Genomic DNA, 25,967 nt, shown 5'->3' with positions numbered 1-25,967 from the left:
GTTTGTTTACCTTTACAGATTTTTGGGATAGAGGGGCAATTTTAATGGGGTCACACAACTCTTTTTGTGTTTTCCAAATAATGGTGTGTGTCTGGTTTATTAAAGTCAAATGTTAACAAACATTAACATAAATGCAGAGCTGTATATATATAAATTTTTTTTTAAAAGGTGAGGTAAGGCTTTGCTGCTCCTACAGGGTTTGGTCTGTGAGAAACCGGCTGGAAAGGTTGCAAACACCTGATCTAATTACAGCTGTGTTCATGACCCCACTTCCAGGTGCTGCGTTTGCTGTCTGCGGGTGTGGAGAGTGTCGCCTTGAAGGCTGGCCCTGGCATAGAGGGGGTGTCAGCCGTTGTTGCTTTCTCTTCTCATCATGCAGCCTCCATGGCCAAGAAGGCTCTGGGAGAAGGTAGGAAACAGCTCATGGGTTTACAGGGGGCGGGGCCAAAAACCACAAGATTTAAGAAAAAAAGTGTGCAAGACAGCAACAGCAGCTGTGCACAAAAAGAACCAAATGATCTTTTGAGAGTGTGAACATTTAAATAAAATAAGTTGCACATTCTCATAGCGATCGGTTGCCACAATCCTGCGGTCTAGTTCATATTAAGGTTGGCCGGTTTTGCTTCTGACTGTAACAAACTTGTCCCCAGCGTTCCGTATCACCACCAGGTTGTTTGCTGACAGTTTCGTTGGAGCTGACTTACACGCCAATCTCAGCATCTTTGGGAATGCTGGAAAATGAAAGCATCATGGGCTTAATTACCTTTACAAAACTGTTTAAATTGTGCATTTATTCCTGCTGTGAATACTTGGAACTATAATGCCGGATAGGAAGGGCTACATTTGGATACACCCACAGGACTCTGACATAGATGTTTGGAATATACATATATATACTTAGATGATGCTTGACGAAGGGTTCCAGAAAATACATCATCTGGTAATACTTCCAAGCAGACTCGCCACTTCATCCTGACAGTTTCTTCTTTTCCGTGGCAAAAAGGTCCCCCCTTTTTTTTCTCATTTTGCTTTCTAGTCCCTGGGCGTCTTTCCAGTAACTTGCTTGATTTTCTTCCATCAGTTGTCTGTTCTCTTGATGTCTCTGTACTCCTGCATGGAAGTATCATAGAGGTTACAGCATTTCCTAACTTCTTTAATATGTTTTTATCATTGGCAGTGTTAAAATGACACAGTTTTTTGGATCGAGTTTGCTCCACCATTGTGTATTCTAAGGGCTTGACATTAATGGTGAAATGCAGCAATATGCATGCAATGCTAATACGGATGTAAAATTCCAATCGCGGAATTTGTTATCAGCTTGTGTAACATTTTACAGTTCAGTGCGTTCCAAATTATTATGCAAATAATATTATTCTATGATTTTCTAAATACTCAATACAAGCACGGTCAGCATAATTTTCAGGTCTCTAACCCTTAGAATTTATAATAAATTTTATTGAACAAAACCTCCTAAAACTAATAGTAGTTTTTAAAAATAAAAACCCTCAAATGCACTGTTCTACATTATTACGCACAACAGAGTTCCACAACATTTGATAGATTCCTGAGAACTGAAAATGAATTTTTATGCATTAGAGGTCATCTTTACTGAACTCAAGAGCTATTCCAATCAAACACATCTTATTATCTCGAGTTACAAACAAAACAAAACAAAGGAGCCTTTATTTTCTAGCAGCTTCTTGCGTCTATTGAACTTGTGAGATTTTGGAGTTTTTGCTTGAATTTCTTTTCATGATGTCAGAATAGTCTCCCAGAGCTGCTGTTTGGGATGTGAACTGCTTCCCACCCTCAACGGATATTTTGCTTGAGGATTCTCCAAAGGTTCCCAATAGGGTCAGGGGAGGATGGGGGGCCACATCATCAGTTTATCTCCTATTATGCCCACAGCAGCCAATGATGCAGAGGTATTCCTTGCGGCACGAGATGGTGCGATGTCATGCGTGAAGGTCATTTTCACAACTTCATGGACCTTAACAGGGGTTCTGCATTTATCTGCACAAACCCATGTGCTCCAAATCAGTCAGTGATCCAAAGAGCCCTGAAATTTTGGAATTCAGGAGACAGCAGGTACTGACGTCAGTAAAACAGCTGCGCTATTTGAGATAATAAATAAACAATAGATAATTTTTTATGAAAGGATGGAGGTTTTCTGAGGATTCCTACTGTTGGTGTTGCACAAAATTAAAAAAAATGACAAATATTTTTGGAGTAATCCCAGTGATGAGTTCTATGATTTAGTTTTGAATGTTTTATAAGACTTAAAAATGATATTCACAATAAGAGGTTTTTAAATAAATCAAATCCCTCTGACACGTTTCACGCACACAGGACGTCACACACCAAGCAGAAATGAACTTATTGCTAAAAATGATGCCAAGAGTCCAGCTCTAAAAATAATGATAAAAGAGCAAAGAATACGGAATTATATGATTTGTTATTTCTAATTATTAATATTTACAGGCTTTGTTTGTTTTGTTCTGCCGCGTGTTCATATTTGTATAATTTTGACAGAATATATTTTTATGGAGAGCAAAATATTATGCATTATTTAAGGTTTAACTTGAGTTATTCTGGATTAATGTTCCTATTTTTATTAATATTTATGTTCAGAAAGTTCAGTTATAAAGGTTTAAACGTTTAGCTTTAGTGTGTTCAATAAATGTTTATATTGTTCGGCCCGCAAACTAAAGTGTGTTTTGGTTCAAGGCCCCCTGTGGGACTGAGTTTGACACCCCTGTAATAAAAGTTTAGAAAATTCATGCATTTTTGTGTAAAATTGCGAAATAAAAATAGATAGGGAACACAAGAGGATATCGTCAAATTTGTATGTGTGTGTGTTTAGTGGGGTTGGGGGCTTGGGGGCTTACTCGCCTAGGGAGTAATTTAGTGTAGAACCACCACTGGTCAAGGCCGTCCACCGAAGCTAAAATTTCAACAGGAGTCTCCTGGTGAGATGGCGTACACTGCAGAGGAATGGCATGCATGTTATCATCCATGAAGGAAGCCTCTCCTAAAGCCCATGCACAAAAAAGCACGTCTAGAATTTGCTAGGGCCCATGCTGAAAAAGATGAAGACTACTGGGACTCAATACTATGGAGTGATAAGAGATCACCGTTTGTGGAACTGATGGTTTTAAAACTGTATGGCGTTGCAAAGGTGAGGATTTCAAAGAAAAATGCATGGTGCCTACAGTGAAACATGGCGGTGGCAGTATCCTTATGTGGGGCTGCTGGTGTGGTGGGGCTGCATTTCATTGATGGTATCGTGAACTCAACAATGTACTGCTCTATACTGAAGGGGAAGAAATTTATTTTTGCTTCAACCAATTTAAGTCGGTTATGAAAACTATTTGATCTAAGTTGGATCATTAACCTTAATTTCATGTTATGGAGTTAAAGAAGTGTTAAATAAAGCTCAACCTTGTGGAGAGTTTGGACATTTTTCCTCTGTCCATTGAGCTACTGATTAAATTAGTAGTTTCTAAATAGGGTGTACACATTTCTGCTGAGCACTGTATACAAAAATCTGTTTTTTAGAAATTCTTTCAGTAAACTAAAGTCTCATTTTTTTTAACTACGAAAATCCGACACTTTACTTTGACATTAGCACATTTGCTGCGTTTAGTTTACACACTGAAAATCCAATATTATTCTGCATTTTAGGAGTGATACTTATGTTGCCTGAGTTGCAATTTTGGACATACAGTGGGGCAAAAAAGTATTTAGTCAGCCAGCAATGGTACAAGTACTCCCACTTAAAATGATGAAAGAGGCCTGTAATTTTGATTAAAGGTTTACCTTAACTATGAGAAAGAAAATGAGAAAAAAAATCCAGAAAATCACAGTCTGATATTTTTAAAGAATTTATTTGTAAATTATGGTGGAAAATAAGTATTTGGTCGCCTACAAACAAGATTTCTGGTTCTCTCAGACCTGTAACTTCTTCTGTAAGAAGATCATCCGTCCTTCGCTAGTTAATTGTTAATGACTGCTGTTTGAACTTATTATCTATATAAAAGACACCTGTCCACAACCTCAACAGTCACACTCCAAACTCCACTATGGCCAAGACCAAAGAGCGGTCTAAGGATACCAGAAACAAACTTATTGACCTGCACCAGGCTGGGAAGACTGAATCTGCAATCACTGATAATCTCCCTCCATCTGAGGCCCAGAACCTCACGGGGGACCTAGTGAATGACCTGCAGAGAGCTGGGACCAAAGTAACAAAGGTTACCATCAGTAACACACTATGACACCAGGGACTCAAATCCTGCAGGGCCAGCCATGTCCTCCTGCTAAAGCCAGTACATGTGCAGACCTGTCTAAAGTTTGCTAGACAGCATTTGGATCAGGGATGTCAAACTCAATTTCACCGAGGGCCACTTCAGCATAGTGGCTGTCCAGACAAGGGCCAGATATACACTGAACAAAAATATAAACGCAACAATTTTGTTATTGCTCCCATTTCTTATGGTATGAACTCAAAGATGTGAAACATTTTCCACATACACAAAATAACCAGTTCTCCGAAATATTGTTCACAAATCTGTCTAAATCTGTGATAGTGAGCACTTGTCCTTTGCCAAGACAATCCATCCCACCTCGCAGGTGTGCCGTATCAAGATGCTGATTAGACAGCATGATTATTGCACAGGTGTGCCTTAGACTGGCCACAAGAAAAGGCCACTCTGAAATCTTCAGTTGTATCACACAGCACAATGCCACAGATGTCGCAAGTTTTGAGGGAGCGTGCAATTGGCATGCTGATAGCAGGAATGTCCACCAGAGCTGTTGCTAGGGAATTGAATGTCCATTTCTCCACCATAAGCCGTCTCCTAAGCCGTTTCCGAAAATTTGGCAGCACATCCAACTGGCCTCAAAACCGCAGACCACGTGTAACCACACCAGCCCAAGACCTCCACATCCAGCATGTCCACCTCCAAGATCGTCTGAGACCAGCCACTCGGACAGCTGCTGAAACAATCGGTTGGCATAACCACAGAATTTCTGCACAAACTGTCAGAAACGTCTCAGGGAAGCTCATCTGCATGCTCGTCGTCCTCATCGAGGTCTCGAACTCACTCCAGTTCGTCGTCGTAACCGACTTGAGTGGGCAAATGCTCACATGCGATGGCGTCTGGCACGTTGGAGAGGTGTTCTGTTCACGGATGAATCCCGGTTTACACTGTTCAGGGCAGATGGCAGACAGCGTGTGTGACGTCGTGTGGGTGAGCGGTTTTCTGATGTCAATGTTGTGGATCGAGTAGCCCATGGTCGTGGTGGGGTTATGGTATGGGCAGGCATATGTTATGGGCGAAGAACACAGGTGCATTTCATTGATGGAGTTTTGAATGCACAGAGATACCGTGACGAGATCCTGGGGCCCATTGTTGTGCCGTACATCCAACAACATCACCTCATGTTGCAGCATGATAATGCACGGCGCCATGTTGCAAGGATCTGTACACAACTCTTGGAAGCTGTAAACATCCCAGTTCTTACGTGGCCAGCATACTCACCGGACATGTCACCCATTGAGCATGTTTGGGATGCTCTGGATCGGCGTATACGACAGCATGTTCCAGTTCCTGCCAATATCCAGCAACTTCGCACAGCCATTGAAGAAGAGTGGACCAACATTCCACAGGCCACAATAGACAACCTGATCAACTCTATGCGAAGGTGATGTGTCGCACTTCATGAGGCAAATGGTGGTCACACCAGATACTGACTGGTTGTCTGGGTCCCCTGACCCCCTCAATAAAACAAAACTAAAGATTTCAGAGTGGCCTTTTCTTGTGGCCAGTCTAAGGCACACCTGTGCAATAATCATGCTGTCTAATCAGCATCTTTGATATGGCACACCTGCGAGGTGGGATGGATTGTCTTGGCAAAGGACAAGTGCTCACTATCACAGATTTAGACGGATTTGTGAACAATATTTCGGAGAACTGGTTATTTTGTGTATGTGGAAAATGTTTCACATCTTTGAGTTCATACCATAAAAAATGGGAGCAATAACAAAAGTTTTGCATTTATATTTTTGTTCAGTTTAACTCATACCTGTAACTTAATGTAATTAAAAATCAAATTAGCAAGCGGCGTTGTATGGCCCACACGCGCTACACGTCCCAGCCGCCCCCCTCTATGCACCACTGCCATGCCATCGCTGCCCACCTCTACGCAGCACCGCTGCCCTCACTGCCCATCTTCAATCAAACCGTAGGTCATGTCGCCATCTCGTAATGATTTAAAACTTTGTTTGGATATCCCTGACAAGGTTATATTGGTTTCATAAGCCGATTGAAAAAAAAAATAAAAAATTTGATTTTGTTTTTGTCCGAGTCAGCATTTTTCTACCTTTTTTTTCTCTCCAAGCCCACATTCCTTTATCAATCTTGTCGTATGTTACATCGTTTTGTGCACTCTGGGCCAGGAAATCGCATGTTTCATTTTCACAACATCCGATAAAAATTGTGTGAATTGGCTAAAATCGCAACAGTTGCGAATTCGCCCCGCGCACGCCGTTCAAAATCTACAACTTCTTATTCCAATATTTTTTACACAGGAGCTTGCAATTGATGCCCGAGACGTTTCAAGAAGATTGATAAAAATCCCTAGGACGAGTTTTCGCGTACTAAAGGTGCTTTTTTTTGTATTCAAGATGGCCGCCTTTTCCCAAGGTCAAAGGTCAAGGAAACTACTTTGATGGTTGTAGAATGTGTGTGCGATTTCGTGAAAATCGCTCAAAAAAAAGTGTCGTTTTCCCATATTGCGTAAAAACACAAAAATCGGCAATTCTCAGAGTTCGCCAAAAAATGACAGCCAAGCCGTAGGTCGTGTGGCTGTCCCATAATGATTTCAAAACATTTTCTTGAGATATCCCCGACACGTCACGTGTGTTTTGGTTTCGTAACTGTAACTTTTGAAATCTTTTTTTTCGGCCAATTGATTTTTTTTTTTTTACGAGATCGCTCGCCGTGATGTCATCGTCTCTTTGGGGGGGGGGGGGGGGGGGGGGTGACGTTGACTTTGTGGAAAATTCAGTTTCAATTTATCCAAGGTGTGTGACCATTTTGGTGACTTTTCGAGGATGCGGCGGGGGGGGGGGGGGGGGGTCGCGTTTTCTCTGAAAGGCGCAGAAATCTTTCCAAATCTGGAAAGACTCAACACTGCTCCTGCGGGCCCTGATAAATGTACCTACTCCTTAATGTTAAACTTATTTATTTGTTACAGTTGCATAGAAAACATATGTTTGCTTGTTACTCTAGCATAAATCCTTTTTAAATTTTGTCCGCTTATTAAAACCCACGATCAAAGTGTCCAAGTGAATGAAGAAAAATAACATAAAACTGAGCTAGAAAGAACATGTATTACACGTGTAACATTTTACAAAAAAAGGGTGCATACAGCCTTGCATCCAACTGATGGTTTGAGGACAACAATTTCCCTGCATAAGACCTGCAAACATTGAATAATTACACATGCAACTACACATAAATTATATGTAATCAACTAAAAAAAAATAATTTTAAGAAATAAAAACCTTTTATGCTCTCGCGGGCCACATAAAGTGAAGGAGTGACGGCTTATAAAGTATTTCAAGGTCCTGGAGTAGCCTATCCAGTCTCCAGATCTCAACCCCATAGACAATCTTTGGAGGGAGTTGGAAGTCTGTGTTGTCCAGGGACAGCCCCAAAACATCACTGCTCTAGAGGAGATCTGCATGGAGGAATGGGCCAAAATACCAGCAACAGTTTGTGTAAATCTTGTGAAGACTTACAGAAAATGTTTGACTGCTGTCATTGCCAACAAAGGGTATATGACAAAGTATTGAGTTGAACTTTTGTTATTGACCAAATACTTATTTTCCAACCATGATTTACAAATAATTTCTTTAAAATTCATAAAATGGGATTTTCTGGATTTTTTTTCGTCTCATAGTTCAGGTTTACCTATGATGAACATTACAGGCCTTTCTTATCTTAAGTGAGATAACTTGGACAATTAGTGGCCGCCTACATCCTTTTTTTTGACCCAAAGTAAATATTTACACTCTATTTTTTGGGAACAGATGGCAAACATAGAGTATTTGGATACGTATTACAGTCCTATTCTGCTGAAGGCTCCAAAGCGTCATCTGTGACTCTGTCCTGAGCTTCTGCGTCTTGTTTCCTTCTCCAGAGTTCAAGAAGCAGTTCTGCTTAGACATCTCTATCAAGTGGCTCTCTGCAGAGAAGCCCAACCCGGACAAGCCCCCTCCTCAGAGAGCTCCTAAAGGCCTGCTGCCGTCCCCCCTGAAGCACCTAGGCCAAACCTCCCCTCGGCTGCCCCCACGATTGGCTTCTCCCGCAGTCCCCACAGCCTTCTGTAAAGCTGTGGGTGGGCCCCCCACACAGCATGATACTCATGTTAAAGGCACCTCTCCTCCCCCCAGGGGACAAGTCATGTTTTCTGTGTCCCCGGTGCTGTTGCTGCGGAAGCTGAGTGAGGCGAGTGGGTGGGGGGATCCACACTATGAGATGCTTTTTAGCCACGCCGGCCCAGATGGATTTCTGTACTTCACCTACAAGGTGCACGTCCCCGGAGCCCCCACCACCTTCAGGGGCTTCGTCATGATTTTACCAGGACACTGCACGTCCACCATGCTGGAGGAGGCCAGGAGGGCTGCTGCCCAGCAGGTCCTGCAGAAGTTGTGCAGCAGCGGTTTGAGCGCCTGAACATTTTAGTGCCTGTGTGTTTTTGTTCCTGCATGTTTTAGGGTGTTGAGTTATTGCAGTGTGTTTGCATGCTTTTCTACTGTTCAGTGTTCCTCGTTTGAAGTAAATGAGATCCAAAAGAAACGCCGTCCTCTTTGTGTAGCCGCACCACCACAGCTCACAGTCCTCCTGTAGACCTTCAGAAGAAGCTTGTCATCACACATCCAAAAACAAAATACACATGTAATAGATTACGAGTTTAATGCACAGATATTATTTTCAAAGCAAGTGGTGCTAATGCAACAGCAGACAGGGCCAGAGGCCAGATGTTACAGTTATCAACCCTGATGGAGAAGATTCCACTGCAGTAAAGAGCCTGAGCAGCAACAAACATAACCAGCATTGGACCAGACCAGCACCAGAACTGCCATAGTACCTGCAGCAGTAAACATGAAGGAAGGAACCTCCATTTCTGGTCCATCAGTCCTTTTTTCATTAGAAGCTTCAGTTCTGGTTGCAGATTCAGGAAGAACACAGACTCTTTGGACACGAGAGCTTTAATGAACATGTGCAGCAAACTCTTGGACCAGGCAGGTAAACATCTGCCTTGACTGCAGGAGCAGCCTGAACTCCTTTCTAGGCCACATCAGAACCACAGAGCTCCAAGGACAACTGGGGGCCAGGGGGATGCTGTACAAAACTGGAGTTGGGCAGCAGGGAGGAGTTAGGCTTCAGACGTCCTCCTCTTGATCTCAGCGATGAGATCGGCTCTGGAGATGTCCACCTGCGGACAGATGGCAGAAATGAGCTCTGTTCATTAGTTTGTGGCTCAGAGCTGAGCAGCTAAGGCATCATCAGCTGAGGTGTAAGACGATGTTCCACCTTGATGACTGCAAGGGTCACATCTGCCCCTACAGCACAGATGGAGGACACACCAGACCCATAAAAATTAAATCTCTGCTTTCATGACAAACGCAGCAACGCAACTACAGATGGATGATCTTTGATGCTTCAAGAGTTCTCACTCTGGTTCAAGAGCCACAGCTTCACACAGAGTGAAGCTAAATGATCAACAATAAGAGTAACAGTCCAGTTCTTCTGCGCGGCCGTGCCAAGAGGCTTCTTGGACGTTGATGCAGCTCCCCAAAACTCTTGACAATCTCCTCAAGGTTGCAGTTAAACCGCTTTTCTGCTGGTGAACTTTTCCTCTCAACCACTCAATTCTTTGTTTATATTCGTGGATACAGCATTCTGTGAAGAAGCGGCATGCTTTCAATGATCTTAAGTGGGTTGACTTCTTTGTGAAGGGTGTCGATGACTGCCTTCTGCCCATCTGTCCAGACAGCAGTCTTCTCCACGACTGTATCTACTGACTCAAACCACACGGGTTCAGGAAACGTCTGCATTTGCTTGTTTTTTTCTAACTTTTTGAGATGCATCTTTTAAGAAGTGGGTTGTTTCAGGACAAGAGTGTCTGTGTACTGCCCCTCTGGAGCTCTCACATGCCCGTGTGATGTGCAGCGGGGTGTGCCGTACCTCCTCTCTGGTTGACACCACGCGCAGTTTGACCACTCCGTCCTTCAGCTCCTGTTCTCCTAGGATGGCCACCAGCGGGACGCCCCCTTCCTCGCAGTGCTGCAGCTGGCTCAGCAGCTTTGGGTTCTTCTTGTACATAACCTCGGCCTGGACAAACAAAAGCATCAAAGAATTGTTAAAAACGACTCTGCATCCAGCGCCTGTTCAGCTTGCTGTTGCCGTGGGAACAGGGGCTTACACATGAAGACTGACAGCATCTTCTGTGCGTGTAGCAACATTGATCCTTGACGTCCCCCCCCCCACAGATGTCTTTACTGTTTACATTTTTTTTTTAAACGTTTTAAATTCAGTCTTGTTTTATGTGTATGAACCATGCTGTTTAACTTTACTTTTACGACTAAAGCCAACTACCCCTGGCTGCAGCCTGCAGAACTGCACAACATAGTGGAATGCTGAAACGCTGAGGAATGTGAACATGCTGTGGAATGTTAACCCCGCCCATGCTGAGCCCGTCTTCTTTTTTGGTTTCACAAGTTTCCATGTGCAATATTGCCACCTACCGGTTTTTAAAGAGTTTTTCCTTACCATGAAGGGGGGGGGTCTAAGGGCAGGAATATCAGTTTAGATTAATCTGTTTTGTTCAAGTTTAGTATTAATCCTAATGCATTCTTTGTATTCATGATCCCTTTTTCATTGTATGTTTACCTTACAATTACCGGTATGAAGCCCATTGAGACGTCTGTAATTCGAATTGGCGCTAAATTAAAAAAAATATTTAATTGAATTAGAGAATTTATACAGTGATTGCTGTCTTCTTATGCCTTTTACAAGTTTCCATGTGCATGTATTAGGGAGTTAATAAATTTTGTCTGGCCTCACAGACTCAAAAAAATAACTCATTGGATGAACTCAATTTAATTGTGGGCAGGATTTCCATCCAATAAATATGAGTAACCCCACCTCAAAGAAAATTCTTCCATGTAACGAAATATAATTGAGTCAATTGAACTTAATTTTTATCAAGAAAGGCAAGGGGAAAAAAACATGCAACAGCGGTCTGAAGCCAGCCTTGATCTCAGAACCTCTGCATGTTAAACCTGCTAACTTATCCAGTGAGCTAACACTGTAGTGATGTTAAAGAGCCGCCGGTATAAACAAATAGATTCATTATTTACATGAATGAGGCTCGTCGTGTCGTCTTATTGGGAGAAGCCGAGTTGAAACGATTTCATGCCACAGTACGTTTTTTACGTGGAGAAAACGAACGAAAGTTTTCACTTTTGAAAAGTCGAAGGATTTGAAGGACCAAAAGTCAAACCAGGCATCAGACGAAGGAGTTGAACATTTTAATAGTTGAATGGTTAAAATAGGTGAAAAATTGTAGCCGTAAGACGGCAAAATAAATAAATAAAGAGAAACAGGAAAACAGCATTCAACAGCATGTCCCTTACTTGAACTCAATTATTATGGATTACTGGAGTTATAGGGGAAAGTATTAATACATTTTGTGTTAGGTCAATTAAATGTAGATACATTCTTTTAAAATAAATATTTTTAAATAAAACAAACACAATTTTATTGTGTTACATGAAAGAGGGGCTTGAATCATTTTTTTGAGTGATATAAAAAACATTGCACCATTCAAATTTTCTTCCCCTCTGTTCTCTTTCTCCCTCATACAATTACCAATGACACAAAATGTGCTCCACTGATTCTTCCCCTTTCATGCAATCACAACTGCACTGACGAAGATGAATCAAATTAACATTCCACAGCGTGTTCACATTCCTCAGCGTTCCAGCATTCCACTACGTTGAGCCGTTCTGCAGGCTGCAGCCAGGGCTTACTCACTAAAGCTGCACTCCTGGGAGGCGTGGCCAGTTGACTGACCATTGAGCTCAGCCTTAACTGGCATGTCAATCACCTTGCAGCCAGATGGCCCCGCCCATTTGTTAATTTTTGTCAACACAACTACATGACATCACTTCCTGCCTCGATGGCAGTGACTGCAAAGTGGAAAATTGATCACATGACCTCGTTAGAATTCTCCGTAAAGCTCTGTGGCCACACACCTTGATGCCAGCGTTCCACAGCTCTGTGACCAGCCGCAGCCTCTCCTCCAGCAGGTTCTTCTGAGCAGACGCCACCATGACCTGCACCTCTGTGGTTCGGACCTTCTCTGCAGAGGCCTGGAGTGCAGAGGATTAGAAGTTCGAGCGGGCCTAACTTCGGAGCATCTTCCTGCATCGGGGGTGGTCACCTCACCTCGGCCTTCTGCTCCATGATAGAGAAGATCCTCTCGATGCCAATGCTGACCCCCACGCACGGCACCTTCCTGCCTTTGGGGTCAAACATTCCTACCAGCCCGTCATATCTGCCCCCGCCTGCCACACTGCCCACACCTGCACTTTCCTCTGAGCTGGCCCCATTCTGGGAGTCACTGGCCAGGGGGGGCACACCGGCCTGAGTCAGCACGGCCTCATAGATGACCCCGGTGTAATAATCCAGACCCCGAGCCAAACTCAGGTCAAACACCACCTAGAGGAGCAGAAGGAAGCAGCTCAGCAGAGGGGCGGACAGCAGGTCTGCAGGAACCACGGCAACTGCAGCAGCACCTTGTCTGTGACCTGGAAGAGCTGCAGGTAGCTGAAGAGCAGCTTGATGTCTGATAGGCCTGCACAGGCCTGCTTATTCTGACACATCTTCTGGTCCTGCAGGAGGCGCTCTGCCAAGTCCATCCCGCCTGCAACCAACAGTACAACGTCATTACAGAGAACAAGAAGGTTCTCCTCAGATATTCTTCTCCTCAGACCAACTAGATGAAAGGTGGTGACTCAGGAAGGCTTACCCCGCATGCTCACGTACTCCCCAATTTGATCTGCAGCTTCCTCCGAGAGGCCCTTCTCATTCACCATCTCCTTCTTCACGTCTTCCCAGGACATCTGCAGGAAAGACGAGAAGCATCATCTGGAGGAGATCCCATGTAAACACAAGATCAGCTCCATCAGGACGTTCAGGGGAGTTTCTTGTGTCGATAAACAGTGTTGAAACACGAGGCTGGAGCAGTTCAGTGGGAAGGGATGACTGAACATCCATGACTTTTCTCCATACCTTATCCAGTTTGTCCACCGTGGAGCAGATGGTGCGGAACTTCTCGTCTGGAACTCCACACACAGCAAACATCCCATCCAGAATTCGTCTGTCGTTGACCTGCGATGGAAGGAGGAGTTCAGGACGGAAGGTCTGTTGATCTGAACGTTCATCTGAATCGACCCCTCACCTTGATGCAGAACTCTCCGAGCTGCAGCTCACTGAGGATCTCGTGCACGATCTTCAAGCACTCTGCATCTGGGATCATGGCATCATACTGACCTGCGATGTCAAAGTCCTGAAACACACAGGGGGGCGTGGCCAACCATCACACCTGGACCATCATGGTCAGGACCATGTGTGCGCCTGAGGACCACTTACACACTGGTAAAACTCTCTATAGCGTCCACGGGTCATGGCTGGGTTGTCACGGCGATAGACCTTAGCTATGTGATAGCGCTTGATGTTTGTGATTTTGTTCATGGCCAGGTATCGTGCAAAGGGAACCTGAAGCGGGAGGGTTAAGGAGAGCACGGAGCTGAGGGGGAGCTGGAAATGTCAGAGCACAGCTGCAGGAGGCAGCGCTGCAGGATACGGTGAGGTCATATCTGAGGGACAGCAGCTCCCCTCCCTGATCCTTCAGGTCATAGATGAGCTTGGAGTCTTCTCCATACTTCCCTGTCAGGGTTTCCTGCAACAACAGACACGCGTCACTTCCTGTTTGACAACGGCAGCGTCAGACAAGACAAACCCAGCTAAAAACTCAAATACTCTTCAGTACTTTATAAAAAAATAACAAAAATAAACATCATAAAAAGAAACTCTTGGACATTGAAAAAACCTTTTTGTCACAAAAAATACCATCAAACTGATCTTCCTTTGACACTTCAAAAATCACATTCATTTTCTAGCAATAAAGACGTTTTTCACTTGAAGATAGAGTTTTTGCAGCGAAACAGAAACCTGCCTTCAACTCAAAAACTGGGGTGTCTATGGTTTCTGCTCCATGGCGCTTGAAGCAGCTGATGATGGTGTTGAAGACCTTCTCTCTGATGGCCATCTGTTTGGGGTTGTAGTCTCGGGTTCCCTGTCAGAAAAAGATGACGGTCTAAGAATCCAGAGATGGATGTGTGTCAACAAAGATAGCTAACGTACTTATTTCAACTATATATTATGGAAACAATGTTAACTCTTTCAGCACAAAACATAATGATACGTTCACACCCAACACGATTCGCACGTGAATATGGCGTCCACCGCCTCTGTTGATGATTTTTCCTGGTCTTTAATATGACACTGCGATGCCAATTGCAAGTGGGAAAGTAATAAATTAGGTTTATCTGGTGGGTTCTGCTTTTTTAAGTGTTTCTGATTCATTCATACTTTTGACAGTAATTTATAGGGGTGTAACGATGCGCTAAAATCTAAATGCGGTTCGATTCAGAATTTCACAGGGCTCGGTTCGGTACTGCTATTTAACAAATCTGCCTGATATGAACGGCTATTTTATGAACTATAATTTTATTGTTATATGCTGTGTGTGTTTTGCTGCCGGACACCTGAATTTGTCCCTTGAGAGATTAATAAAGTTTTTATCTATCTATCTATCAATGGTACAAAAAACTAAGGCACAAAACAAATTACTTACTAAATGCATTTATTGGTTTTACATAATAAATAAACTGACTTATGTAGGTGATCTGTGTAATAAAATAAGAAAAACTATTAGCTGCCAGGAACCAAAGACTATGGATACTGTCTGCGTCTGCATTAGCCACATGTTGACATGCTTACTGTCCGTCACCTAATAGCGTCTCGGAGGAAACTCACGGCTAACATTACTTCCGCCTCGGTGCAAAGTTAATACTGCGGCGACCTGGGGGTTAGCCCGGACTATAGCCACTAAGACTCATGGGAAGTGTGGAACTTCACCATCACTGAGAGAGCTGTGAAGAGAAGTGAGCTTCATGTTGTTACGCTGTTCGTGTGTTTTAATGCCGAAAAGGAGATGGAGTACCGTATTTTCACTATAAGGCACACTTGAAAGTCTTTATTTTTTTCCAAACAGAAGGGGCGCCCTATGAGGCAGTGTGCCTCATGTGTAGTTGGGGGGCATAGATAAAGACAGCATGAGGAAGGGGGAGAACAGTATCAGATGTGGCTGTAACTGCTGTAGAACTGGTTATACTACTAAGATGCCAGTCCTTCATATATGTCCCAAACCTCAACAGATTCAATGAGGTGAGGGTGAGCACAGCGACATTTCATCCACTCCTGTGTGAAGAAAGACAACATATTTGCTTTGACTGTCCTCTATAACTGTAACAACATGAGTGTCACTTCTCTTCACAGCTCCCTAACTCATGGTGTGGGAATCAACACTTCCCATGAGTCTTAGCGGCATGTGACGGGCTAAGTCCCAGGTCCCCACAACATTCTTTACAAAATGGCTGAAACCCTGTTTAAACTGCAGCTATCAGCTACGTGGATTGATGGATTTTTAGATGCTGTTTTGTGAATGAAAAAATAAATAAAAATTAACTCAGGTTTGCTCCTGCTGCATTTTTTAAACACATTGAGTGTTTGTGATTGTGCTTAAGCCATCTCTTCGTCAGCGCGTGTGTAAGAAGGAGGAAAGCAGACGCACCCGCATGAACGATAAGGAGGGGGGGGGTCAGGCGCTGAGCGCAAGTGAGTCTGTGAGCGCGCAATTCAGTTTGTGTTACTCAGTTAGGGAGAACAGTAAAAAAAAAAGAAAAAAAGTTTCCTCTAAAAGAACAGAGACCAGTTCCGTTTTAACCCACTCTGGAGGCTCTAAGGCAGTGTTTTTCAACCAGTGTGCCACGGCACAATAGTGTGCCGTGGAGAAATTGCCCTCATTAACTGATCTAAAAACATTTTCCATCTCCAGGAAATCAGCTCTTTGTTCATCCAAACAGGCCCTGATAAAACACCGAGTAGTTAGGAATATAAAAGATCTTAAAATGACTTTTTCTTTGTGTTTATTTAATTCTATTAAAGACATTTTGATAAGAATCACGGTACCGCGATTTAGCTGCAGCTATAACTGTCAGGAAAAGTCCCGCCCCTTTAACTGTCTCCGCCAATCATTCTTGAAGACTTAATCACATGTCATCAGTCTGACCAATCAGAAGTGGTTAAAGTCTTCACTTCCTTGTTCTTAATTCTGCTGATAAAGTCGCTCAGTTCTAACAAAAATACCAGCTAGAGCTCGTCTTTAGCTGGTGGTTCATCTCTTAGTAAAAACAGCCGCAACTTCCTGCTTTTTCTGCCACAATTATCACAAAAATCCACGTGAGATTGCGCGCGGGGGGGGGGGCTGTCGATCAATACAGACCATGAATTTCTGCTTTTTTTTTTTTTTTTTGGATGCTGGTTTGCCGCGGGATTTTTGTCAGGGTTAAAGTGTGCCGTGGCTCAAAAAAGGTTGAAAAACACTGCTCTAAGGGTCCGAACGGGGCGTTAACGTGCCCGCACCTTAACACCCGGTGCACCTTTTGTATGTGTCAAAGACTGAAAAATCCCCCATAACTGAGACAGTGTCCCGGTGCGCCCTATGGTTGTGAAAATACGGTCATCTATTTCTCTGTCTACTCTCTCTCTCTGAGACTGTTTGAGGGCAGGTGGAGCGTGAGGCAAGGACAGTCAATGCAGCTAGTTAGTTAGCAGCTTGGCTCTTGTTTCCCCGCTGCGAGTGACAAAGTAGCTGTGTTGTTACAATGCATATGGGGGGAAAAAAAGAAAAAAATCATACCGAAACGGCACAGAAGTGACCCGAACCAAAACTGCCTTACCGAAACGGTTCGCGTTAACTATGTGTATCGTTACAACCCCAGTAATTTAGGTAATTTACCAGTCACGCTGCCTTAGCAGAGTGGCTAGTATCATCACTGACTACACCCATCCTGATTTCCCTCTGTGCGACCTGCTGCCAGCCCTGAAAGAAGTCACGATCTTCTTGTAGCACTCGCTTGCTGTTCAGTAAGAACCGACAGCACAGGGGGATCCAGCAGAGCTCCTACCTTTGGTGTTTTGAGGACAAACTGGTGTTTTCCATCTTCTCCTCCAAGCTGAGCCTTCAGCTGCAGCAGTTTAGCGACCTCCTCATCGATCTGCACAGAAACAAGGAAATGATCTGAGGATTCCTTTGCTGACTCTGCTACACTCTGCAGGATCCTTGGCCTACCTGAGCCACCGTCATCACAGTTGCAGGGTGCAGGAGGCGGGCCCGAGATGCCACCCGAGAGGCCCGCAGCAAAAAACAGGCACGGACACAGGGCAGGGCCAGCATGGTGGTTCAACAGAGGACGGTGGGCAGAAAAAAAAGAGCCCACGAAAAGTTCAGTAGTGCATCATGGGAAGGGATACCCAGAGGTACCAATGGTCCAGACCGACCCGGCAGCCCAGAGAAGAAGTCCACCGTTGGTGAAGCAGGGGATGATGAGGGACGTGGTGAGCCGAACAGAACCGGGCCAAGCAGGAAGAACAGGAGAAAAGTGGTAAGCAACCCTAGCACTAGGGGGCGGGGCATGACGCGTCAGCATCATCATCACAGCAGGGAGGACAGAACATGAAATGCAGCAAGTCAATAAAACGCTCCAATTTAACACACACAAACACACGGGAATACACCAAACACACACACAAACTGACAATACACACATACAAACAAACTTGAAACAGTTAACCCGGTCTCTGTTGTAAAACAGGTAGTGTCCTGTAAGCACCAGGACATTTCCTGAGATTATTCTATGGTGAGAAGTCCACAGGTCCATGCAGACCCTGTGACGTCACACCCACGTGGACCTGTCCGCCTCAGGAAACTACAGGTAAGGTCAGCTGACCAATATTCGTGTCCACAAACGTCACCTTACTGTCGCAGTGGGTCTGAGGCGTCGTCGAAACATCACCTGCGTTTCTGCGCATGCGGCGTGTCTACGTCATCAGTATTGCACTAAATATGACTGCACCGAAAGGGATGCGCCTGCGCACCACTGGCGTCACAAAATATTCTCTCAATTTTGTAGTGATGAAGAAAATTTATTAGATTAAGAGCTGAATTAAATGTCCTCAATTAACCTTGTAAGTTCTGACCGGAAGTAAGTGGTGGGCCGCTCGCGGAGGATCACAGGCTGCAATTATGTTCGCGTGCTGCGCTTCACATAACGCACGCGGCAGAACACAACATTTAGTGGAATGACATCCTGAATGCAGCAAAGTAAGTAACCGACATTCATCCACAAACCAGACCCGAGTTTTTGATTCATGCACACTGTGGGTTGGAACCCCGGTTAAACTCCACTCAGTCTGAACGCATTCTGAGAAGTTTTGAGCGCTGACACAGGCGGCTCTTCTGACACTGAGCCGGCCGGTATACGTGTAGCGGCTGACCTGCTCCTTGCTCGCCTTCTCGGACTTCAACCTCCGGACCAGCTCTCCCTGGGTCTTAATGTGCTCCTGGATCTGTGCACGGTCTTCCATGGTCTCTCATCCAGCTGCTCTGAACACACCGAATGGAATCGCGAGCGAATAGAGCCTCTGTAACGTTAGCTAGGCAGGAGACGAAGAGCGGAAACGGAAACGAGCCTCACTTCCTTTTTGTATTTTCAAAACAAAGCTACAAATAAAAACATTGAGCTCATTTTCTTCTACACATGTCAAGCTTGTCCTTTAGCGAGAAAGAAAGACTATGCGGCCATCATTAAAAAACAACAACAATCTTTTCTATCACCGTTCCAGAAACGTTACAAAATTGCACCTTTATGGCAGTGATTGAGCTCCACAGTGGACCCTTTACTATAACAATGAGAAGTATAAGTATGGTATGGTACCATAATTCATTAAAAAAAATATGGTTATCATAAAAAAAGTTCTTTCTCTGTTTTGCTACACTTTGTATTTTGTCTCCTCTGCTCAGAATTTGTTGTAGAGAGCTGCTCTGAGTGTCTCCTCAGCAGGGTCAGATCTTCAAGGTACAACTGGTTTCATAAAGTTGACAAAGACTGGGTCATTTTGTGTATAGTAAATGCACTAGCTGTCTTTAAACCATGCTTCTCTCAGAAAACTCTCCCCCTCCCGTTCAGGAGGGACTTTAAACTTTTCTCACAAACAAACTGTGTGCCATGTTGTATACATGCAAAGTTCAGATGTGCATTATTCAGTTGGGAAGTATCAGGACAAAACCTCGTGTAGCTGTAAAGGAAAACCGCGCTTTAGATGAAGCTCTGAGGATTTGGAAGTAAAAGAAGAAGAACAGCTTTGCCCTGTTGACACTGCAGGTAAACTTATCACAGGAAAACCCAGCAGCTGTTTGGCTGCTAATGATGACGATCAGAAGAAGTTTGAGCAGAAAGCAGCAGAGGCCTCCAGTGTTTGTTGCATTAATCTTTTATGACAGATACCTCAGTTTGATAAATCTGCTAAATTTTTTCATTACCTTGTTTTTACCGAAAGATTATGTCCTAAGAAAATCTGACAGTGTATCATTTTAGTCCCTGTCAGTTTTGTTTATTAAAAAAATTAAATGATTGTGATGGATGATCAGTTGATCTGACTTTGTAGTCCTGGCCCCATAAGGCCGTGCAGCCTCTGTTGTTAGTGTTTCCAGAGGTGGCTGAACTCCTGACCGTTCACTGGCATGAACTAACGGATACTCTTCATCTGGGAGGATTTGTCTTCATTTAACACAGGATTCTATGACGGTTTTCTAAGATTGAAACATGTTCTAATAATAGAATAGAATAGAATAGAATAGAATGCTTTATTGTCATCTTACAAGGAGCACGTCAAAATTAAAGGGGCATTTGGAATTATGAGAAAAAGGGACACTAATAAAACCAAAATAAAAATAGCTCAAAAACTGTATGAATGTTTCTTCCACACATTTGATTTGTGATAATGAAAGATCAAAGAACCTTCATTTTAACCATAACTTTTTAATATTTGTTGGCTCCCTTTTAAAACCAGCCTCCAGTGATGATTTGAAGTACTGCAGATGTTAGAAATTCATAAACTGAAGGTTGGGGTTTGTGTGGCAGTAATGAAAGACGTCTGAGTTGGAGGATTGTCAGGTGTGTCAGTTTTAAGTGTGTGTGGATTGATTTTTTGCTTTACCTCGTCTCCCACATTGAGAGTCATGGTGAATTGGTGACCTGTCTCTATCTGACTGCAGACACTTTGGGTTTGTCCCGCAGTCAGCATGGAGCTGTCACCCGCTCCTCCAGGACTGCATGCAGAGTATGCAGAGCTCTTCAGCACTGACTGCCTCTATTTTCTGGGTGAGCTGATCTCCACCTTCGATGAGGATGTGGATCAGGTAAGAGATGCAGCCCGTTTCAGCACATGGACTGAGAAGTCTCCCCTGACATTCCCCACTTCCGGCCCATCAGATCCTGCAGCTCAGAGCATCCAGAAAGGTTCAGCTGGATCTGTCTGGGGACCTCCCAAACTTCCTGGAGAGCACTGCGCACATTAGGGCAGACACTTCCTGGGGGGTGCTGCCTGTCCCCCCCAGACTCCAGAAGAGACATGTGGATGTTGGAGACACGGCCCCCTGTGATACTCAGCGCTTCATCAGGGCTCTGCAGTCTACTGCTCAAGGCATACAGGTTCCTCTCTATACCTGTGTGAAGAGTCAAACACAAACAGATGTGTGCGCCCCACCTGAGAACCCCCGTGTTCCCGCAGGTAGATTTTGATGATGGAAACTGCCCCACATTTTACAACCAGATCAAGGGCATCCACACCGTGGTGCAGGCGGTAAGGAGCCTGCTGCCGGGTGAGTACCCGCGACCGTCTGAGAGAGCCGAGGAGCATGGAGGGAGTGGATCGGAGGACAGCCAGCTCATATTTGCTGCTCTCCTTCCTCTTTGAGAACAGACGTTCCTCACATCTCTGAAGCCCCCGTGCTGATGCTCCGCCCCCGCGCCTGGAACATGGTGGAACACAACATGATGGTAACCATAATTGCCCCCCCCCCCCCATAATGACATTACCAAAACCCCTTGAGTGTAAATGCATTTGAGCCAGGTAAGAGAACTCCCACATTTATCTGGAGAAGGTCCTGTTGAAGTCTGAGCCCCAACTGCTGAGAAGCTTTATGTAAGGAGTCACACAGAGTTCATGAAGCAAGCGGTGGAACCTCCTTTTATTCTAAATTTCAATTAGGTTTCCTTCATGAATAAGATCAATTTAATATAGAGACACATCCACAACGCACCCACACAGAATTAAATCATGCAGCAGAGGAAAATCTTCATTTGAAGGCCTTTACGTCCCAAAGAGCAGATCAGAAGTTTGACATGACTCATGTTGGCAATGGAGCCTTGTAAGGGTTGAGACGTTTCCAGCCCCTAACTGAATCTTCATCATCTTTGTCTTCCTCAGGTTGGGGGGAAAGAGGTTCCTGGTCCCCTCTTTGACTTTGGGCTGCTCATGTTTCACTGTGGGATGACTCTATTCCAGAACCAGAGTGGACCCTTCTTCTACCTGTCAAAAGTAATACTCACTTGAACTCACACACACACACCACTTCACACACATTAAACATCCCTTAAACAAAAACACACATACACTCACTCACACACACAATTTACTCATCTTAATTAAGGTGAATTCTATAAAACATTACTACTCATTAAAAAATGTAGGAAAATCTTTTTGAATGCTTTGGAGATTTTCGCAAACCTTCATGTTCAAAGGTCATCCTTATGTCAACACCAGATTGATAAATTCCTTCACACAAAAATGCATTGTTGTACATATCTCAAATTAATTGTAGATAGTCATTGTCTGCACAATAGGCAGATGTGTGTGGCGAAGGGTCAGAGAACATGCATTAGCTACATCCAGCTTTTAAGGTTCCTGCAGGACTGGTCAGTCAGAGATGCAGTTTCCATGTGAACTCTGGTTTTGTGTTCAAACCTGCAAACGGCAGAAGCAGAAAGGTGATCCTGATTCATGATCTAAGCTTTTGGTTTGAGAAAAGAAGAAAGGCACTGCAGTCTCAAACTTTCTGCAGAGTGCAGCAAAAACAAACTCAACTTCTGCTGTGAAATGGCGTGAACTCAAGTGTTCCTCATCAGGTGGAGAGCTTCCTGGAGGCCAGACTTTGGAACAAGATCTTTCTGTGGACTCAGCAGAAGGTTCTGTTTGGTTTGGATACTTTTTTTAAATAATGCAGCAGTTTTTTTCTTTTTTGAGAATTCATGAATCGTGCGCTGACTGTGGGCGTGCACGTGCAGCTGGGTCTTCCTGCAGGCAGCATCAAGGCTACAGTGCTGATTGAGAACGTACTGGCTGCCTTTGAGATGGATGAGATTCTGTTTGAGCTGCGAGAACATTCAGCAGGCCTCAACTGTGGCATCTGGGATTACTCCGCCTCTTTTGTTAACAAGTTTGGTGAGTAACCCACCTGTTCCAAGTATTGTCGGTTCTGAGAAAGACAGGTTGGGATTGAATCTTCTCCAGAACATAATGGTAATGGAGGTCCAACAGAACAGCATTTAATCTTAAGAATCTCAAGAGTTTAAATTGATGCTTTTGAACCTCAAACTGACCAACCAACCCCCTTCCTCTACTTATGAGAGTTGTGGTTCTGACTAGTGTTTCCTGCAGGTCACCGCCGGACTTTCCTGCTCCCCGATCGCAGTAAATACGTCAACATGGAGAAGCATTTCCTGCGCAGCTACATGGATTTACTGGTGAAGACATGCCATCAGCGGGGGGCACTGGCCACAGGGGGAATGGCTGCTGCTCTGCTGCCACAGGACCTCCTCTCCGGCCCCCATAGGGATGTGCTGGCTGCAGTAAGGAGGTGAATGTGTGTGTAGGTGGGGGGGGTGGGGGGGGTGGGGGGGGTGGGGGGGTGCTGCTGCTGTGGTCAGGTTACACCACACAAATGATTCTTCTGACATGGATCCTTTACAGATAATTAAAGGTTTAGATGAGCTTTGTGTTTCAGGGAATAATCACAGGTAAGCTCACAGACACGGATACTCATCCGTCATGGTGCTTCCATGGCAACCTGACTTTGGCCTGAAGATGATTGAGTTTCTGCCAATGTGACAACAAAGAGACAATGGTGATGTCACATGTCATGAACCATCCTGCCTGACAAACTCACCATCTTCACACGTGGAATGCCTCAGGGTAGCAGGATGTCATTGATGGATAATGACCCCTGAGAGGTGTTCATCTGTTTACCAGGTTGAAGCTGCTGGAGATCCATGCCGGTGTGGATGGTTTCATGGTGTATGATCTGAACCTGGTTGGACCCATGCAGGAGGTTATTCTTCAGATCTTCTCAAGTCTTAGTCTCTGTCAGAACAGAGTTGTAACGCTGGGCTCTGCACAGCTCTTCCAGATCCACACTGAGGGGAAGAACCAGCTGCATGTGTTGCGGGAGGACGTTTGTGTGACTGCAGAGGACCTCCTGTGCATGCCTGCGGTCAGAACCCCCATGCACTTTTACAGTCATTTACAGACAGCTTTATTCAAAGCCACCACCTGTAAACAATCAGCAAAAACTGAGTCAGGGTCCAGATCAGGGGTCCCCAAATCTAGGCCTGGAGGCCGGTGTCCTACATGTTTTCCAACCATCCTGTCATTGAAGCTCCTGTTTTGGCTAAACACACCTGATCCAGGTAATAGACAGCAGATAAGGCAGGGTTTCTGGAAAACTAGCAGAAGGCCTGCCTGCAGGTTTTGGCAGATTTGGGCACACCTGGTGTGAATCTATGCTTAAGCTGTAAGAAAATGTTTTTTCACATGTCCAAGAGGAGAAGAATCTGACAGGGATGGGGGCGCCATCTCTGAAGGCATGCAAGAGAGAGATCATCAGACAAGGATGCAAGGAGTTGAAAATACCAACATATCTAAAACACAGTTAACTGTTTTCTCAGGGAGGGGTCACCCTTTATGGTCTGAAGCACAACATCTCAGTTGGGATCCTCTTCATCAATGCCTGGTTATCAGGTTAGAGCATTTCTGTCCATCACTGTAGTTCCAGACTGCATTGATCCACCACCGATGTCAGGGGGATCAGATGAACCCTGTGTTTGCAGGTAAAGGACACTTCTTCTACAGAGGTCAGGTGGAAGACTCTGCCACAGCTGAGATCTCCAGGTCACAGGTGAGAACTTCTGCGCCTCTGCCACCGCCATGAGTGACGCTCTGATCTGGGTCTCGTGCTGCAGGTGTGGCAGTGGATCCGCCATCAGACCTGGCTGGAGGATGGCAGCAGGGTCGTGAACAGGCGTCTGGTGAAAGAGCTCATCCAGGAGCTGCTGGTGGAGCTTAGTGCTGTATGCCACTCCGTCAGGTGAGCAGGAGTTCCTGCTTGGAGAGGCTGACGATGGTGAAGATGAAGATGCTTTGTGGGTTTTCCATGAAGCCTGTTGTTATATCTTTGATCATTACTGATAAGACATTTGAAAGGAAAAATAAACGGCAGATTTTTAACAGTACCCGGATGGAAACAGAGGAGCTCAGCTCCACTTCCATTAAGTAAAGGCCTGTTGAGATGTTCTTTTGTGGTTTAAATCATCAAAGAAGATGCTACAACGGTGATTGATGTTTTTTACGTAATTCGTCCTGTCTTTTCAGGTCTAAGCAAAGGCTGAACACGGCAGCAGACATGTTCCTGGAGGTGGTTCTTCAAAGAAACTTTCCGGAGTTCCTCACATCCTACCTGAACCAGGATCACACATTCCTGAGCTGGCAAAGCACTGAACTGGAGTCTGCTCTGCAGCCATCCAAACTGTGACGTTTAAACATTTAGAGTACTCTGGAGAAATCTGTCCAGATTATTCAGGACATGAATGTTGTAAAGTATCTCTAACTAAACTCCAACTAAAGCAGTTGGATTGTCATTAAATTGGTTCAGTTCAGTTCAGTTCAGTTGTCTCAGTTGGGTTCAATCTGAGGAAGACTTTAGATTCAGAATCAAGGTCCAAGGGTTTGGAGGAAGACTGGTGAGGAGCAGAATCCAAGCTGCTGGAGGTCCAGAGTGAAGGTCCAGAGGATTTGGGCTGCAATGTCCAGCGCTAGTGTTGGTAAATTCTGCTTTCTTCTAGCAGAATGTTCTAGAGGACTTCAGGATTCCTTCTGCTGAGGATCTGGATGGAGATTCAGATTTCTTCTACCAGTAGGACCTGGGCCCTTCCCATACTGTTGAAGTATTGAAGATGGATAGATCATTTTGAGAATACTTTGTTTGAAATAATTTGATGTGATCATAATCTCTGTCTTTATCTTTCTCCAAAAACTGAAAAGTAAATGGTTATTTCTCCACATTATTCTAGTTTTTTGAAAACCTTGGTTTCATAGCTTTCATGAGCTGGAGCCCCAATTTACAAAAACATAAACAGTTGTTGTTGTTCACCTTTTGGCATATCCCTTCAGGGGTCACCACAGCCAATCAGCTTTCACAGATTTATACAGCTGGTTTGGCAGAGATTTTGACACCAGATGCCTTTCCTGACACAAGCCTGTATTTTATCTGGGGTGTTCTGGAAGGAATGGCATCATATTTATTGATGTAAATATTGATTTAATGTTATCAAAAATATTAATTGTCAAAAAATCCAAAAAGAAAAA

The 25,967-nt window shown here is 44.4% G+C and overlaps 3 protein-coding genes across 10 annotated transcripts in view; 2 read left to right on the top strand and 1 right to left on the bottom strand.

Moving 5' to 3' along the window:
• dnd1 (DND microRNA-mediated repression inhibitor 1) overlaps positions 1–9,688 on the top strand; it is a 15,469-nt gene extending 5,781 nt beyond the window's left edge. The window contains 2 exon segments of one of the 2 annotated variants that reach the window (NM_001164516.1): positions 277–409; positions 8,209–9,688. In NM_001164516.1, coding sequence (NP_001157988.1) covers positions 277–409; positions 8,209–8,744 — 669 coding nt within the window. In that variant the 3' untranslated portion in view covers positions 8,745–9,688. 2 annotated transcript variants of the gene reach the window in all.
• hars (histidyl-tRNA synthetase) lies at positions 8,968–18,959 on the bottom strand. Of its 3 annotated transcripts, XM_011473163.4 has the most exons (14): positions 18,762–18,954; positions 17,557–17,885; positions 17,393–17,482; positions 14,317–14,436; positions 13,945–14,040; positions 13,731–13,856; positions 13,540–13,647; positions 13,371–13,469; positions 13,108–13,201; positions 12,875–13,002; positions 12,525–12,797; positions 12,332–12,448; positions 10,260–10,406; positions 8,968–9,507 (listed from the first exon to the last, which is right to left on the bottom strand). In XM_011473163.4, exons 2-14 carry the CDS (start codon positions 17,659–17,661, stop codon positions 9,448–9,450), a joined length of 1,563 nt encoding a protein of 520 aa, XP_011471465.1. In that variant the 5' UTR covers positions 17,662–17,885; positions 18,762–18,954; the 3' UTR covers positions 8,968–9,447. The 3 variants fall into 3 exon arrangements, with proteins under 3 accessions (XP_011471465.1, XP_004086544.1, XP_020557429.1); XM_004086496.5 differs by lacking the exon at positions 17,557–17,885 and having other exon boundaries at positions 18,762–18,959; XM_020701770.3 differs by lacking the exons at positions 17,557–17,885; positions 18,762–18,954 and adding an exon at positions 18,240–18,311.
• ugl (ureidoglycolate lyase) lies at positions 18,319–25,967 on the top strand. Of its 5 annotated transcripts, none has more exons than XM_023959545.2 (15): positions 18,319–18,588; positions 20,564–20,685; positions 20,759–20,977; positions 21,057–21,147; positions 21,249–21,325; positions 21,756–21,866; positions 22,454–22,513; positions 22,613–22,769; positions 22,986–23,184; positions 23,577–23,655; positions 23,725–23,817; positions 24,272–24,344; positions 24,434–24,501; positions 24,566–24,690; positions 24,975–25,967. In XM_023959545.2, exons 1-15 carry the CDS (start codon positions 18,579–18,581, stop codon positions 25,132–25,134), a joined length of 1,644 nt encoding a protein of 547 aa, XP_023815313.1. In that variant the 5' UTR covers positions 18,319–18,578; the 3' UTR covers positions 25,135–25,967. The 5 variants fall into 5 exon arrangements, with proteins under 5 accessions (XP_023815313.1, XP_023815316.1, XP_078810028.1 ...); XM_023959548.2 differs by having other exon boundaries at positions 18,322–18,588; positions 20,542–20,685; XM_078953902.1 differs by lacking the exon at positions 18,319–18,588 and adding an exon at positions 19,288–19,342.

This window comes from Oryzias latipes, chromosome 10, assembly GCF_053564925.1.
Source record: "Oryzias latipes strain Hd-rR chromosome 10, Olatipes_Hd-rR_3.1".
NCBI lineage: Eukaryota > Metazoa > Chordata > Actinopteri > Beloniformes > Adrianichthyidae > Oryzias > Oryzias latipes.
The sequence above is the reverse complement of the archived record's forward strand: the minus strand, read 5'-3'. Positions and strand labels throughout refer to the sequence as shown.

Bases quoted from the DNA above. Each gene is read 5' to 3' on its own strand.
- hars (XM_011473163.4), bottom strand. From the start codon at position 17,661: ATGCTGGCCCTGCCCTGTGTCCGTGCCTGTTTTTTGCTGCGGGCCTCT. The intron at 13,202-13,370 runs GTATGGAGAAAA...TCTTTCCTGCAG, and splicing joins CGGTGGACAAACTGGATAAG to ATGTCCTGGGAAGACGTGAA. The intron at 12,449-12,524 runs GTGAGGTGACCA...TCTGCACTCCAG, and splicing joins TCATGGAGCAGAAGGCCGAG to GCCTCTGCAGAGAAGGTCCG.
- ugl (XM_023959545.2), top strand. The intron at 20,686-20,758 runs GTAAGAGATGCA...CCGGCCCATCAG, and splicing joins TCGATGAGGATGTGGATCAG to ATCCTGCAGCTCAGAGCATC. The intron at 20,978-21,056 runs GTTCCTCTCTAT...GTGTTCCCGCAG, and splicing joins CTACTGCTCAAGGCATACAG to GTAGATTTTGATGATGGAAA.